At 31.3% G+C, this 18,181-nt stretch overlaps 1 protein-coding gene across 1 annotated transcript; it reads right to left on the reverse strand.

Annotated features, from left to right (window-relative positions):
* Positions 1-5,209: 5,209 nt before the first annotated feature.
* Positions 5,210-17,563, reverse strand: LOC112720931 (uncharacterized). Its single transcript, XM_072205770.1, has 7 exons — positions 16,915-17,563; positions 16,703-16,809; positions 16,368-16,514; positions 16,112-16,199; positions 5,852-6,570; positions 5,517-5,663; positions 5,210-5,305 (listed from the first exon to the last, which is right to left on the reverse strand). The coding sequence occupies exons 1-7, from the start codon at positions 17,561-17,563 to the stop codon at positions 5,210-5,212; spliced, it is 1,953 nt and encodes a 650-aa protein (XP_072061871.1).
* Between the last annotated feature and the right edge of the window lie 618 nt (positions 17,564-18,181).

An 18,181-nucleotide genomic window follows, 5' to 3' on the forward strand; every position in this document is an offset into this window, starting at 1 on the left:
TTTCTTTTCTGTTTACTATATCAATTCATAAGAGTTCCTATTTGAAATGAATTGAAGCAAAAGTCATTAAATATAGTAGTTTATAAACATTATATTTCAATGTCTTTTCATTGAATTATTATTTCATTTATATGCTATAGCATTTGAAATTAATGCAAACAAAATAAGATGGTAGATTAAAGTCATCCATCTACAATAACGCTTGCATTTATTAATAATGAATTTTGTTATAAAAACTTTATACATTTTCATGCTAATTCATACTTCTTAATTTAAAATATTGCTACTTGGCATATAATTAAGTATTTGGTTCATTTATTTTATTCTACAATTTATGTATATTTATTATCATATTCATATAATTTATTTTGCATATTTCTTGTTAAGCCAATACTCATAAATTAAAGATGAGCAAGAAATAATCATCGGTCTCTTGTTATAAGTTGACGAAGTATCTATCTCATAGTTAAGTCGAGCAGATAAAACTCATTGCAGAATTATTTATTTTTATAAGTGCCGACATAAGAACCTAACTAAGCTTAGGGCTCACTATATCATTATTCGCTTATCTTTTTCCTGAGTTATAATTCTTTTTATTTCGAAGCTTAGCCTGGATCATATGATTGATAGACAAGTCTTGGGGGCTATGATCCGTTACCTTATAGCTAGACCTTTATTGTGCATTATGAGTCATAACTCAATTTTATTTGCTTCATTCTAAGTTTGTAAAGGACTATCTTAATAACAATTATTCCAACTTAATGACCAATGACCACAACATCAACTCTATTCATCAAATCTATACCTATAAAAGGCACTTATTTCTATATCTCAAGGAGCACATTACATGATAAGTTTTACAAGTTCTATTTCACACTTGATTTGTGAACCTTATTTTAAGGTTCTGTATTCATTAATATGGTGACACAGATAATGGATTAAAACAGGACCGAACCGGCAAGTTCAACCAAAAAACCGAATCCAATATCGGTTCGGTCTAAGATTAGGACCGTTTAAAGTAGAGAATCGTCACAAACCGGTCAAACCTAGAGTGAACCGGCCAAAACCGGTCAAGTTGGACCGGATCGAACTGCTCAGTCCAGTTGAAGGCAAATCTACGACACACGCACCACGGTTCTACAAGTCCACCATGCTCCAACGTTGCCAAGTGTCAAGGCTTGTGATTTCTATAAAAAATTTTAAGGTGCTTGACATGGGTTTCGAACCCATTAACCCAAAGTTGCAGCAAGGACTCTCTTACCACCAAGCTGGCAATGCTTGTTACCAATATATATACAAATTATGATACATAATTTGTATACATATAGCAATCTTTTATTTTACTTATATTCAATTTATTTTAATTTTAAAGTCACTTATTTTTAAAGCAATTATATTTTATTTAACTATAAATTTTATTAAATATATAAAAATTAAAAAGATAAACAAAAAAAATTATTAATCACAATTTATTTTTTCTTTTCTTGATTATATGATATCTATTAATATTATTTATCAATAAATACTTATAGTATATAATAATAGGTAAAGACTTGGAACCCCTAATATTCATATCCTTATACTCGAGTCATAAGTCAATGATATTACGGTGGTACAACTTTCAGGTGGATTATAATATAGTTATAAGTAAAAGTGAAAGAAAGTATTAAACGAGAAGCCTGAAAAGGAGTAAAATAAAAATCGCGAATTCGTATCGCTCATGTATCGACAACTAAAAGATAAAGCATGAAGTCGAAAGCGATATACAGATAAAGGCATAAAGGAGAATAAGAGAAGGACAGTATATAGATATATAACATAAGTAAATAGCCATTAGTCGCGACCTGCGAAGTTTAGGCCGGCTAGGGTACAGTATAATAGTAGTTGACAACAGTATCTCCTAATCTCTCCCAAAAGAAACATAAAAACCTCTATAGGCAAGTTCAAAAGAGCTCAATACATAATATAGGCTTTTCAAAATAAAGGTGGAGAGATTCTAAGCAAAATATAAAATAGAGAATATAAAGATCTTCGCCATCTCTCAGATGAACCACAACTCACTTCTGAGCACCTGGACCTGTATCTGAAAAATAAGAGATATATACGGAATGAGAATCCCGACCCATTGGTTCCCAGTACGGTAAAAGTGCCAAATAAATACAATGCACTATAATAAAAACTCACTAAGCATCCTAAACTTCCTTTCATCAAATATTCATCCTATGTTTTCGCTAATCCATAAATAGGCAACTGTCCTAAGGGAATACTAAATCTAATTCATCTTTCTTTTAAACTTCCCAACATCCTAAATCTTCAACAAAACAAAATCAGAATCTTAAACAAAACCATCACTTGCTATTTTATCTCAATAATTTTATGTCAATACCTCATATCTGCACCTAGAGCAAGTGAAATTACTTCACTGCGTCTACCCAGGGAACTCAAATTACCTCATTCGATAATCATCATTTTAAATTAATCATATTGTTATTCCATCTCAACAAGAACAACCCTCAGCATCAATCGACACCAGCATGAAGGACCTCTTGTACAAACACAAGCAATACAAACAAATAATACACAATTAAAGTACAAGTAAAGCAAGTAGCATTTAATTAGGTAGCACATCATATATGTACGATTTGGAAATCCAAAACAAATAGGCAAACCCAAACAAGTCAAACATATGCAAATGATGAATGCCTGTCCTATGGCTGATGATATCATCTATCGGTTACATAGCCAACCCGACATGTCCTGATAGCTAACCATGGACAAAAAGTCCCATGCGGAGCAAGTGGGCTTGAGCTACAACCCCTTTACTGCTACCCGCTTAACCAAGAGCCAGTGGAACAACCACTACTGCGGCTACTACCCAGGTGGGTGTTTAAAAGTTCAACCTGGAGCGAGTGAAATCACCACTGCTGCCGCTACTATCCAGGGGTCACAATATCTGACCTGGAGCAAGTGGGACGAACCACAACCCTTGCTACTGTCCAAGATCTCAAAATATACATTCATTCAGTTTTAAAAAAAATCAATCATCATTGTTATCAAATCTCAAACATTAACCTAGAGCAAGCGGAACAAACCACAACGTTGCTACTACCCAGGTATCACAAATACACATTCATTCATAATCACTCTTCATTATTACCAATTCTCAAACAATGACCCGGAGCAAGCGGGACGAACCATGACCCTTGCTACTACTCAGGTATCATAAATACACATTCATTCATAATCACTCTTCATTATTACCAATTCTCAAACAATGACCCGAAGCAAGCAGAAAAAACCACAACCCTGCTACTACCCAGGTATCACAGACATACATTCATTCAAAACTCCATAATTAAACTAGATTTATCATAATTCTCCTTCCCCATCTCATACCCGGAGCAAGTGGACAACGCCACTACCTACTACCCGAGGTCACACGCCACATTCATTTTCAACCATCATTTCTGCACTTCCTCAATCACAAGTCATTACTCCAAGTCTTTCTTCATCAAGTTATCACATTTCCTAACTTCTTCTCATTACTAGGCATACTATAAAAATTTAAGACTTAAAGGATGAAAATGGAGGCTTAGAAGTCTGAAAATTCGGCTTTAAAAACTCAAAAAATAATTTTTGCTGAAAACGGGGTCACACAATTCTCAACCCAATCATTAATTCACATTACATATCAACTATACATAATAGTACCAACCATTTATACAATCCAAACTTAATTTTAGGGGCATCTAGCCTATGAATTCTCATCACACCACATGGTACTTAAATGAAACTTAAACCGTACCTCTTGTAGCTAAAATAATTGAGCTTCTTCTTAGAAGTCTCCACCAACCCTTAGCTCCAAGCCTCACCAAAGCCCCACAAGCAATATCAATCTGCCAATTGTGCACCAAAATCACCAAATACTCTAACATAATCAATTTTCACACTTATAATCAACCTAGGGTTCATAAAATTGATAAATCACAAGGGTTAGAGGGTTTCTTATCTTAACCCATGAAATTGGTTGATGGAACTTACCAATAGCTCATACTAGAGTACTCCTAAACAATCAAAACCATAAAATCACTCAACACCCATTACCAAATTCGAATTTAAGGAGAAAAATAAAAATTGGGCAGAAGACAATGGAATACTCACCATAATGCTTAGATAGAATTGTAGAGGATGAGAAGAGCGATGTATGGCCACAAACGGCTTGTCAATCGGAGTTCCGGAGAAAAAGTTATGGTAATTTGAAGTTTCAAGGAGGCTAGGGTTTCTCTCTTCTTCCCTCTCCTCTCAAATTTCGGATCTCTCTCACAAATGGGGGAGTATGGTGGCTGAAGGTGTACTTAATGATGTTATATATATGTGGGCTTGGGTCCACTTAGGCCCGGTTCACTTATTTTAGCCTGTTGGCCCAATTTTGGGTCAAAACCTTTAAGATTAGAGTTTTATATCCTATTTTAAATATTTCTATCTTCCCAAATTATAAATTCTTATTTCTTAAAATTATTCACTTCTAATTAAATTCCTCAGCCACAGTACCGGACATATCACCGCCGGTACTGCTGGTCGAATTTTCAGTGAGCATTTTTATTCAGAAAACTATGTTTTCCGACTCAGAAAAATTTACTGAGTCCAAATATCATATTTAAATTATCAAATTCCAATTGCTAGATTTTCTAACCATATTCGCTCCTATTTAATTTATTATTTAATTAATTACGATTTGACCGGATTTTACAAAACTCACATGTAGTTGTCTTCATATGAAGTTGATAGTTGAAAATCATTATATGATATTTAGTCAAATTTGTCAAATCATGTAACTGTTTTTAAATATCAACTTTAGATGAAAATAACTGTATGTGAGTATTCTCCTATAATAATATAATAATAAAATAAATATAAACAAAATAATAAAGTATTAAAATGTAAAAATGATAATTATTTTTATAAAAACAAAATAAAAGTACTTATAATAAAGAAAAAATAATTAAAATTTATATAATTATTTAATTATACTGGGTTAACCGGTTCGACCAGTGACTCACCGATTAAACCAGTAATCCAGTGACCCAGTAACCTTACCAGTTTGATCACCGGTTCGGTTCTGACAACTATGGTAATTCTTCTGCCAAATACATGTAAAAATGTCCCATAAGTCCAGTATTATATTTGTTTTCATGTATGAACTCAGCAGTTAATATTTCGTCATCCTGAATCTTGATAGAGCCTGGTTTTGGATAACAACCAGACATTCCAACAACATAGCCTTTTTCATTTCCTGGCTCTTCTCCTGTGCCGTATGTTGGTTGAACCGCACATAATACCTTTCCATTCTGAAGAAAAGCAAAAAAATAAGGACAAAGATATTTTAAAATATTTTACTTCTTAAGAAGATGAAAAATTAAGAAATAATATTACTTAATAAACAAATATAGAATGGTCAGCTAACAAAATAATTTATACATAGTTGTAAAGACTATATATGAAAAATTGATAATTACCTCCCCATATAAAGTTGCATTAATGATTCCTGGATGCACGTGAGCTGTAGAGTAAATTAGATTACCACCCTTTTTCATTGGGATCTTTGTCCTTTTAATATGATAATGTCCAATATCAGTATTTTGCGGAGTGATAGAATACTCTACCTGCAACAAATAAAAAAGTTTTTATGGATCATTTACTATATAACTAAAAAAGAAATTAATACTCACTTCATTTCATAAAAAATATTTTTTGGCTAATCTAATTACCTATGATAAATTATGTCACCATGTGAAATACATGAATCATGCATTTTAGCATTCAATTGAAATGAAATATACTTGTCACTTACCATACAATTATGAATTGGTTCGGAGCCATTATATGTCACTTGATCAGTAACATCAAGTATGTAAAATTTAATAGGCACTTGGTATTGATCCCAATCAACCCATGTTACTGTATATTTAAGGGAAGCTTTTCTCTGTTGTCTGTTATTATATCCTTGTTGTAATTTGCATTGAGAAGTCTTTTCACAACAAAAAATTCCTCCTTTATAATCACTAGACATTGGTTTCCCATCAATACCAGTTTTGCTTACAAAGTCTTCACTTTTGACATTATAATGGTCACATCTGCATTCGGTGCAACCTTTTTTGTCTTCTGTACCACGTGTGTCAATAACCATGATATTGAATAACCATTTCTCTTCATTATACTCCTTTGGGACATTCTCAGGGTGCGTACCTACTTCTATTCTAAATGGATCTGGTAGTTCTAAGCTAGTTTTTCGTGCATCAACTCCAAGCCCCCAGGAATATGAATTAACACTACCTTGGCATACTCCATCGTTTCTTCTAAAATACTTACCGTATATGGGCTGACTTTGATTAGCTTGACGTGACATGGTGACATTTTCAAAATATCTTAAAACGAAATAATGGTGCAGGTAAGCTTCATATAATGGCAAAGAATTTCGATGTTCATCAACTAACTCGGCTTGAAAATTCTTGATTCCGATGTGTCCTCTTGGAAACTCAATATCGAATAAATCTGTTATCGTAACCTTTCCTGGTTCCAATACAAATTGCTCACTATAAAAAGTAGCCGTCTTGATATGATTTGAATTCTCATATTGTCGTGCGAATATGATGCTTGATTGCAACAATATAATTGTTAATGATAGTAATAACACTTCAGGTATAAACTTCATGTTTTCCTGCAAATCGTCATATTTATATGATCATCAATCATCATATGTTTATATGTTAATCTATGGAAATATGAATCATATATTTATATATTAGGAAAACATGTTAAGGAAGACAAATAAAATATTAAACCATGTGGAACTTGAATAAGACATATGAAATTGAAATTCACATCACATGTCAAAAAGACAAGTACCTTGTTGGAGATTCAATTTTTGATATTTGAAAAAATAGTGGAAGGTGAATTTGTATTGATATGAAAATTTTGTATATCTACTGCTTTTATAGCAGAATCTAATGCCAATTTTGTTGAATTCTCAATGCTAGATCCCTATTTTTGGTGGGCTTTCTAACTATGTGTGCCATTTGTTAAAAAACCTTGTTTGTTATTAGTTCCCAATTAATGTAACAATATTTTTTATTTTTTTGGTATACATTAAGTAACAACTTAATTCCAACTCAACTATGAATTCATCTTAGTTGCAAAATTGTTTAGATAATAAGATATTTGTTTAGATTTTGTCAAATTTGTTTTTTAACCTTATCCTCTTCTTATGCGACTCTTTTGATATTTTGGCCAAAAACAAATCCACATGAATTTATGTTATTGTTCAAACTAACACAAAATTTGAAAGTTAAAAGACTTAATAAAGTATAAAAATTATTTAGTAAATTAAATACGATACTATCTTGGTATAGCGTATATTTAATATTCCTTTTATAATCTCTTAATCTGATAGATGGATACCCTCTTTCAATTTTTATTTATTTATGATAAAATAAAATTTCCAAAGTTACAAATAACTTTAATAAAATTTTTATTTATTTTTTTTTGGAGCTTTATGAAGTACAATTTCCTCTAGTGGGGCATCTAAAAAAAGCATGTTTTACTTTTACTGATTAAAAAGTCTAAACTTTTTTTAATAGATTTTTTGTGTCATTAACTGAAAATTTATATATCACTTTTGTTTTTATTAAGCTAATTGTGTGATATTGAACAAAGAAGAAGAAGATGATGATGACGATAATGATGATAATGAAGGAAGAGTAAGAAGGAGGATGATCGGAGGAGGTGGTGGTAAAGGAGGAGATGGTGATGACGATGATGATGATGATAATGATGATGATGATAATGATAATGAAGGGGGAGGATGTAAGGCCCACATCGGTTGGAGAGGGGAACGTAGCATGCCTTATAAGGGTGTGGATACCTCTCCCTAGCATAATGCGTTTTGTCGAGTGAGTGTTGGGGCTTCGGCTATCATCCCTATCGTCATAGACAAAACTGTGAGGCCTTGTGTGCCAAAGCGGACAATATCGTGCTAGCGGGTGATTTGGGCTGTTACATTATGGTATCAGAGTAGTTCATTCCTATAGAGCCTGAGGACAGACTGAATATGCCACTGTGCATTCTCTGTGTATGTGTCTATGTGCTAGTAGGATATATAACTGATATAAGTAGCATACATGTTTGTGAGCATGCATTTGAGACTCTTAAGCACTAAACTTGAGATATTGAGACTGATCACCTTAATATCAATTGTTTGGTGTGAATAGGGACCAAATGTCGACTCGTGGATACGAACGAGGTAACTGGAGGGAAAATCCTAGGACCGAACCGATGCGAGGATCCCGAGATGGAAGCTCGGGTGCTGGTACGAGCAATATAGGACAATACTATAGGTCCATGACCCTTATTGATTTCCTCAAGAGTGATCCACCTCATTTTAACAAAAATGCCAATGCGTTGGAGGGTGATCGGTGGTTTCTAGATGTGGAGAGATTCTTATACACTCAGTACGTATCGAAAGTATAGTTAGTGGAAATAGTGACTCACATGTTGGAGGGAGATGCTCAGGAATGGTGGCAGGAGTTATATCACAACTTGCAGATGGAGTTAACAGATATTCCTTGGAGTAAATTCAAGACGGAATTTTACGGGAAATATTTCTTACATGCGATTCGCATTGCAAAAGAATTGGAGTTAATGCAACTTAAGCAAGAAAATATGTTTGTTGCTGACTATACCCGTGAATTCGACAACTTGTGTCATCTCTCAAGAGTTTGTCAAGGAAACCCAGCCGACTATGAGGCGTGGAAGTGTGTTCAGTATGAGAAAGGGCTTAGAAGAGACATCTTCAATTGCGTGAGTCCGCAAAGGTTAACCAATTTCCCTGAGTTGGTTACAAAAAGTCAATTCGCAGAACGTTACTCCATAAAGTCAGCAATATTACAGAAAGGCTATGGAGAGACTACTCCGGATGAGCCGCATAGAGCCGGACTAGGCGTATGTTGCAAGTGCGGGAAGCCGAGGCATATAGCTCGAGACTGTCCACACAAGAAACGTCGGGATGCTGTCGAATCCGATCTTCAGACTCGAGGTAACCATAAGCTAGCAGTAGAGTTTTTAACTACCTTGTGTATCATTAGTATATGTATGAACCATTTGTGAAGCACGACAAATTTTGATGATTGTGGAGTCCGAGCCGATGGTTAGTCAAAGACTAGTATATGTTGAGATGGTATCAGAGCCAGAACCCGGATCGATGTGCCAACAAGGGTGCTGGGCTCCCTTAGGGGGGTGGATTGTAAGTCCCACATCGGTTGGAGAGGGGAGCAAAGCATGCCTTATAAGGGTGTGGATACCTCTCCCTAGCATGACGTGTTTTGACGAGTGAGTGTGGGTGGCTTCGGCTATCATCCCTATCGTCAAAGACAAAACCGTGAGGCCTTGTGTGCCAAAGCGGACAATATCGTGCTAGCGGGTGGTCTGGGCTGTTACAGAGGAGGAGGATGAGGACGAAGAACAACGAGAATGAAAACGATAACGGTAACATAAACGCTCATATATAAATTTAACTTGGTTGAACTTAGTTAAAAAGAGACTTGATTGTCTAGAATTTTGATGTGTAAAATTTTTGCACTAAAATATACATATTTAAACTTAACTTCTGCCTATTTTTACTTACTTAATTATTACCTATTTTAACTCCTATTATAAGTGGAAACTATTTGATTAATTTAAATAATAATATAAAATATATTATTATTATTGTTGTTGTTGTTGTACTAAATTTTTATTTGTTTTAATATCTTATTACATGCTATTAAATATTTAACTCATTACAAAAAAATTTAATTCAATTTTTATATATATTTCATGACTAATGTAATAAATTTATTTATTTTTAATATTTTATTAATAATCATGAATATATAAAAACTTTAAATTAATATTTTTAGGATGACTTAAAATATTTTAAGCTATGTGATAAAATATTAAAACAAATAAAATTTATTACACTAATGACAAATATATATATATATATATATATATATATATATTAAATTATATATTATTATTGTTATTTAAATAAACCAAATAACTATTACAACTTACATATATAACTATAATGGTTATTAATAGGTATTTTTAGCAAAATAAATTGAAGTATATGTTATTTTAATCCTTGAGAAAAAGAGAATATATATTTTCTAAATAGATAAAAGAGATTATTATTTAGAAAGAAAAAAGTGATACAATTTATTTTAAGATATTATTTTTTTCTTTCTTTTTGTTATATTTACTTATATACCACTATGATAAGATATAATGCACTACATGTAACACATGAAGACGAGTTGATTTGGGAAGAAGTTAAATCACACGGGAAAAAAACAATTGTATGTATAGTGGGGATGACACTTTAAGAATTGGATAAAATTGAAAATTGAGATATGAGCATTTTCTCTTACATTAGGAGATGAAACTAATCTAGTATTTTCAGCATCTTTGAGGGATTTTTTAGAACTTTGATACTTTTTTATTAGCCTTCTTCTCTTCATACCTGTAAAAATATAAAAGAAATAAGAGAAAACCATATTACTTAAAACAAAGAATAACAATCATGTATAGATTCACACTTTATTAGTCTTCTTTTCTTTAATGTGTTTTACACAAGCATATTCTCATTCTGTCCATGTCGTTTTGGGGAAAAATTGCTAATTTGTCCTGTAACAATATTATTTGGATTGAATCCTAATTACCAAATTTATATATCCTACATATATAACTTACAATTATTTACTCACAGCAATAACCAAATTAATTCACAATCCTAATATACCATGATATCTATTTTTACGCATACTCACGCACAAGTTCTTATATGTATGATTGAATGTGTTTTGAAGGTAGAGAAAAGCCTCCAAAGTCATCCATGAGCAGTTAGAGTAATTCTTACTCGCTAATATGGAATTCATGTCGATAATTCTAATTTGGCTATGAATTTTAACCCTACAATGTAGAGGATTTAATCCTATTGGCTCTGGTCTGTTGCTATGAGTAGATTTTTAGCTGAACTAGTCAGTCCTATAAACTTTTTTTTCATTCTTATTAATTGTGTTCGGTTGAAAAAGGTAAGGCATGACAATGAGAAATGGCCTCCAATCCCAAAATGAAAAATAATAATAGAAACAAAAAGAAAATGGTTGATTTATAATTCCTTAACCATATTTAGATGTAGCTGAAGTATAGTTCGTTATTACTTGAATTAATGCATATGTTCCTTAACTTCATCCTAAAAGATGTTGCCTAAGAATGTTTAGTATTAAACAAGACTTTAACAGAAAATGAATCGCATTCATAAACACCAAATACAAAAAACCAAGAAAGAAGAGAATGCGAGTAAATTAAATACATTAAATTAAAATCAATTGAAAAAAAAGTCACTTTAGAAAGAACAGCAAAAAAGAATTTATATAAAATTATAAGATAATACATCAAAGAAGAGAAATCCTCTAAACTTAAAAGGGTGAATAAAGCAAAGAAATTATTACAATGAAGATTACAAATACTACTATAACAATTAATTAGCAATGCGTAACAGGTTTAATACCATCTCCTGCACTAAAAAGTTCATCGTACTACTCATGTTCCAAATTGTTTTGGACCAAAAAAAAGTAATTACAAAAATCAAATTACAATTGAAGATATTATTTCCTCACTCACCGAAAAGTAATAGGCTAATAGCCCCTTTCTTATTCAAGTAGTGCCGATCTGTAAAAAAAATTGAATCATCACTACGGCCAAACTACTTATAGCAAATGCGTTGAACATGAAATGTAACACCCTAATGCTTTTAAACTGAGTTAAGCTTTACTTGGGTTATATTTAGTAGCTGATATTTAAAACCTTGCGAAATTTTAAAAGAAATATGAAATCTTTTTATAAAATAATTTTCATGTGTAAAAATATTGAATAACTAGTTTTTATTAGAATAGTTATTAGTTGAAAAATATAAGTGGATCTAGAAATACTAACATGAAAAAAATGGGCATGCTAAACTATGAAGGCATAACAATGACAAGCTTTACTCATACAAAATAATTATAACAAGAAACATCATAGGTACAATTTGCAATCACTCAATAAAATAAAACAAGACACACAGAAAATCCTAATTCTCTTAATTTGTATAACTATGGCTAAAACAATCGCATATTCTTCCTTTTTAAGGAAAGCTTAATGTTTTGTATCTACGTCCTCGATAGCTTCTACTAGTGCGCTTGTCTTTTCACCTCAACTGGGCAGTGTATTGCTTTGTACTGCATCGTTCCTGAAGATGGTATGGAGAGAGGGGTGAGAAACAAAAGTTTTTCAGTAGTTTATCTATATGGTGTCATCGTATCCATCCCCAGCCACTCCGAGTTTTAAAATAAAAACAATGATAATGCAATGTTGTCCAATTATTATTTTCAAAAGTCCTTGTTAATCGGAGTGGTGTGACTTTTAGATGCTTCTCATTTACTTATATTATGACATGTGTGATGCATACAAAATGCCTATAGCGTTAAAACATATAAATATAAACTCATAAACTTTGGTATAATGTCCTCATAGGCCATAAAGCAAGGCAAAATAAATAATAAATAAGAGAAGAATATTAACATTGGTATAGATAAGTCAAACAAAATAGATATGAATAAAATAAAGTTCTTAAACAATATCACCCATCAAATAAAAAGGAACTTTGGATAAAAGAAGGATCTTTGAATGAAATAATAAACATAATCATAAATAAAAAAATATAAAAGAAGAACAATCATGATCATACTTTTCATTGTACTTTTCATTACTTTTTCTCATAATTTTTATGGAAGGTATTGAGCTCAAACCGGTATAAAAGGTGGGAGTCCCCTTCCTTTACCGAAGGTTCTTATCCCAAACATTTTGACGATCACCTTCCCTTACCAAAGGATCATCTTGATTGATCACCTTCCCTTACCGAATGATCATATTGATATCTTGTCTTTAGGGGTCACCTTCCCTTACCGAAGGATCATTCCCTCAGTTCAATTTACAATCAAGGTTATTTAGACATACACAAGAATGGAGTCATATCAACAAAGATATATTATTATATAAAATTGATGGAAGTCTCCTTCCCTTACCGAAGGTTCCTAAAAGTTTGCTGATCACCTTCTCTTACCGAAGGATCATCTCGATTATCTTGTCTTTGGGGGGTCACTTTCCGTTACCGAAGAATCATTCCCTCGATTTTTTAATGCACATAAGATTGTTATTATACTGCATAATGCGTATGAAGGAAAGAGACATTATACCATGACATGCAAAGCTAACATCTATGTTCGAAAACATTTAAAACATGACATATAAAAATTAGCACAAAATCCCCTACCTCGAGTAAAGTTCCGATAGGTATTCCGATGCAAATAAATGCGGTTTGTTAGTGAAGAGAAACTTGTTGTATAGCTAGACTTTGTGTATACTAGAATGTTTTGTATAGAAAAAGGGAATAGGATGAGAAAGGAAGGATCAAATAGCTCTCAGGTATGTGCAGATTATGTTAGGAGGCATTTAGGTAAAATCTTCAATCTGAATCGTCACTTTGTGAGCCCTATAACATTTTCTACGTTTGGAATTTGTAAATAGCTATTAGCGACAAATATATAGAGAATTGAATTAGCTTTAAAACGAATCTTAAACCAAGTAAATCGGATAACCACAACTTGATATATTTTCGAAATACTGTTAGTATATCAGGCTGGCTGATAAGAGCGCGATTTTCTACTATGAACTTGTAACCGATTTATCTACCTAATTTAATTTGATTTTATACTAAACTTAAGGAATAGAGCTATCATTCTTATCTTTTCATATAACTAAATATCATTCAAATCGAATAAATGTAGAATTAATTATGACTATATTTTCAAAGGTTGTTTATTGTCGGTTAGAAATTTACTACCACTAGTATTTTCATATGTTTAAATTTTAAATTCAAATCTTAATACTATTTTAATTAATTAGTTGGTTATTAAGAAATGATTTGAGTAAAAAAGTTGGGATGTTACATGAAACACAGATAATGGATGAAAATACTTGGCCGGAAAACTCTTTAAAATGATTGAACACCACTAATGTTGATTTGTCCGCTCTATGTTAGTAAAATATTAAAAATGTTTGTATGATCACAAATGCAGCAAAAATGTCAAACACAATGAAATTTATATATAAGGCATAATTGTGATCTATGTATATGATTGCATATTAGTTTGTTATAAAAATCCATGAAATATATTGAAATAGAGCTATATTACTACAATGTACTTTAACTTTTATGAGTAAGATGTATAAAATTAAATAGAAATGTTTGGTAACAAAAAAGAATTAACCAAAAAGAGCTAGTAAGGTAAGTTCTGACTTTTTTTAGTATTACCGAAGTTAAATATGAGGGTTCTTGTCTTTAAATATTTCATTATTTCTTATGAAATTTTTATAATATTTACATCATAAATTTGCCTAAAACTTTCGTATTATGAAAACCAATATAGTTGTCTACCATATAGTTGCTCTTTTGATTGCTTATTCAACAGTGAAGTAAATAAATTAATGAGAAGTAATGGGTGTAAGACCCTAGATATCCATGAATATATAAAAAAAATGGTTAATGCCTTTCAATATTTTATGATCTGTAATACCGATTTACTAGGTAATATACTATCAGAGTAAAGCAATTTATTTTGAAATGATTTATTATGATTTCATAGTAAATCATTTTAAGTTATATCGATTTATGTAAAGACATTTTTAAAACAAACGTCAAAATAGGACAATTTAGTAATATTGATAGTCAAATAATTTAAAAGGATAATTTATCCAATTTATTATATATAGTATACAATAATTATAAATTTATCTAAAAATTTTATCTTACAAAAATCAACGAAATCTAAAGGATAAAAAAAGTCAATAGAGTTGTTTGTTGTCACTACACTAAATTGACCATATAGTTACACTTGATTTGTGAACCTTATGTTAAGGTTCTCTATTAATTAATATGGTGACAGAGATAATGGATTAAAACTGCACAGAATCGGCCAGTTCAATCGAAAAACTGGTAAACCAGATTCAATACCGATCGTTATCCAAGATTAGGAACGTTTAAAGTAGAAAATCGTCACGAATCGGTCAAACCCGGAGAGAACCGGCCAAAACTGGTTAAATTGGACCAAATCGAACGCTCAATCCAGTTGAAGGCAAATCTACGACGCACTACGGTTCTGCAAGTCCACCCAAAGTTGCAGCAAGGACACTCTTACCACCAAGTTGGCAATACTTGTTACCAATATATATACAACTTATAATACATATAGAAATCTTTTATTTTACTTATATTCAATTTATTTTAATTTTAAAGCCACTCATTTTTAAATCAATTATATTTTATTTAACTATAAATTTTATTAAATATATATAAATTAAAAAGATAAACAAAAAAATTATTAATCACAATTTATTTTTTCTTTTCATGATTATATGATATCTATTAATATTATTTTTTCAATAAATACTTATAGTATATAATAATAGGTAAAGACTCACATGCAGTTGTCTTCATATGAAGTTGATAGTTGAAAATCGTTAGATGAAATTTAGTCAAACTTGTCAAATCATCTAATTTTTTTTAAATATCAACTTCACATGAAAACAACTGTACGTGAGTTTTCACCTATAATAATATAATAATAAAATAAATATAAACTAATTAATAAAGTATTAAAATTTAAAAATGATCATTATTTTTATAAAAACAAAATAAAAGTACTTATAATAAAGAAAAAATAATTAAAATTTATACAATTATTTAATTATACCGGGTTAACCAGTTCAACCAGTGACTCACCGGTTAAACCAGTAACCCAGTAACTTAACCGGTTCGATCACCAGTTCAGTTCTGACAACTATGGTAATTCTTCTGTCAAATACACGTAGAAATGTCCCATAAGTCCAGTATTATATTTGTTTTCATGTATGAACTCAACAGTTAATATTTCGCCATCCTGAATCTTGATAGAGCCTGGTTTCGGATAACAACCAGACATTCCAATAACATAGCCTTTTTCATTTCCTGGCTCTTCTCCTGTGCCGTATGTTGGTTGAACCACACATAATACCTTTCCATTCTGAAGAAAATTAAAAAAATAAGGACAAAAATATTTTAAAATATTTTACTTCTTAAGAAGATGAAAAATTAAGAAATAATATTACTTAATAAACAAATATAGAATGGTCAGCTAACAAAATAATATATACATAGTTGTAAAGACTATATATGAAAAATTGATAATTACCTCCCCATATAAAGTTGCATTAACGATTCCTGGATGCACGTGAGCTGTAGAGTAAATTAGATTACCACCCTTTTTCATTGGGATCTTTGTCCTTTTAATATGATAATGTTCAATATCAGTATTTTGCGGAGTGATAGAATACTCTACCTGCAACAAATAAAAAAGTTTTTATCGATTATTTACTATATAACTAAAAAAGAGATTAATACTCACTTCATTTCATAAAAATTATTTTTTGGCTAATCTAATTACCTATGATAAATTATGTCACCATGTGAAATACATGAATCATGCATTTTATCATTCAATTGAAATGAAATATACTTGTCACTTACCATACAATTATGAATTGGTTCGGAGCCATTATATGTCACTTGATCAGTAACATCAAGTATGTAAAACTTAATAGGTACTTGGTATTGATCCCAATCAACCCATGTTACTGAATATTTAAGGGAAGCTTTTCTCTGTTGTCTGTTATTATATCCTTGTTGTAATTTGCATTGAGAAGTCTTTTCACAACAAAAAATTCCTCCTTTATAATCACTAGACATTGGTTTCCCATCAATACCGGTTTTGCTTAAAAAGTCTTCACTTTTGACATTATAATGGTCACATCTGCATTCGGTGCAACCTTTTTTGTCTTCTGTACCACGTGTGTCAATAACCATGATATTGAATAACCATTTCTCTTCATTATACTCCTTTGGGACATTCTCAGGGTGCGTACCTACTTCTATTCTAAATGGATCTGGTAGTTCTAAGCTAGTTTTTCGTGCATCAACTCCAAGCCCCCAGGAATATGAATTAACACTACCTTGGCATACTCCATCGTTTCTTCTAAAATACTTACCGTATACGGGCTGACTTTGATTAGCTTGACGTGACATGGTGACATTTTCAAAATATCTTAAAACGAAATAATGGTGCAGGTAAGCTTCATATAATGGCAAAGAATTTTGATGTTCATCAACTAACTCGGCTTGAAAATTCTTGATTCCGATGTGTCCTCTTGGAAACTCAATATCGAATAAATCTGTTATCGTAACCTTTCCTGGTTCCAATACAAATTGCTCACTATAAAAAGTAGCCGTCTTGATATGATTTGAATTCTCATATTGTCGTGCGAATATGATGCTTGATTGCAACAGTATAATTGTTAATGATAGTAATAACACTTCAAGTATAAACTTCATGTTTTCCTGCAAATCGTCATATTTATATGATCATCAATCATCATATGTTTATATGTTAATCTATGGAAATATGAATCATATATTTATATATTAGGAAAACATGTTAAGGAAGACAAATAAAATATTAAACCATGTGGAACTTGAATAAGACATATGAAATTGAAATTCACATCACATGTCAAAAAGACAAGTACCTTGTTGGAGATTCAATTTTTGATATTTGAAAAAATAGTGGAAGGTGAATTTGTATTGATATGAAAATTTTGTATATCTACTGCTTTTATAGCAGAATCTAATGCCAATTTTGTTGAATTCTCAAATGCTAGATCCCTATTTTTGGTGGGCTTTCTAACTATGTGTGCCATTTGTTAAAAAACCTTGTTTGTTATTAGTTCCAATTAATGTAACAATATTTTTTATTTTTTTGGTATACATTAAGTAACAACTTAATTCCAACTCAACTATGAATTCATCTTAGTTGCAAAATTGTTTAGATAATAAGATATTTGTTTAGATTTTGTCAAATTTGTTTTTTAACCTTATCCTCTTCTTATGCGACTCTTTTGATATTTTGGCCAAAAACAAATCCACATGAATTTATGTTATAGTTTAAACTAA

This window comes from Arachis hypogaea, chromosome 2 (assembly GCF_003086295.3).
Source record: "Arachis hypogaea cultivar Tifrunner chromosome 2, arahy.Tifrunner.gnm2.J5K5, whole genome shotgun sequence".
NCBI classification, from domain to species: Eukaryota; Viridiplantae; Streptophyta; class Magnoliopsida; order Fabales; family Fabaceae; genus Arachis; species Arachis hypogaea.

Bases quoted from the DNA above. Each gene is read 5' to 3' on its own strand.
- LOC112720931 (XM_072205770.1), bottom strand. From the start codon at position 17,563: ATGAAGTTTATACTTGAAGTGTTATTACTATCATTAACAATTATACTG. The intron at 16,515-16,702 runs GTAAGTGACAAG...TATTTGTTGCAG, and splicing joins AACCAATTCATAATTGTATG to GTAGAGTATTCTATCACTCC. The intron at 16,200-16,367 runs GTAATTATCAAT...AATTTTCTTCAG, and splicing joins ATGCAACTTTATATGGGGAG to AATGGAAAGGTATTATGTGT.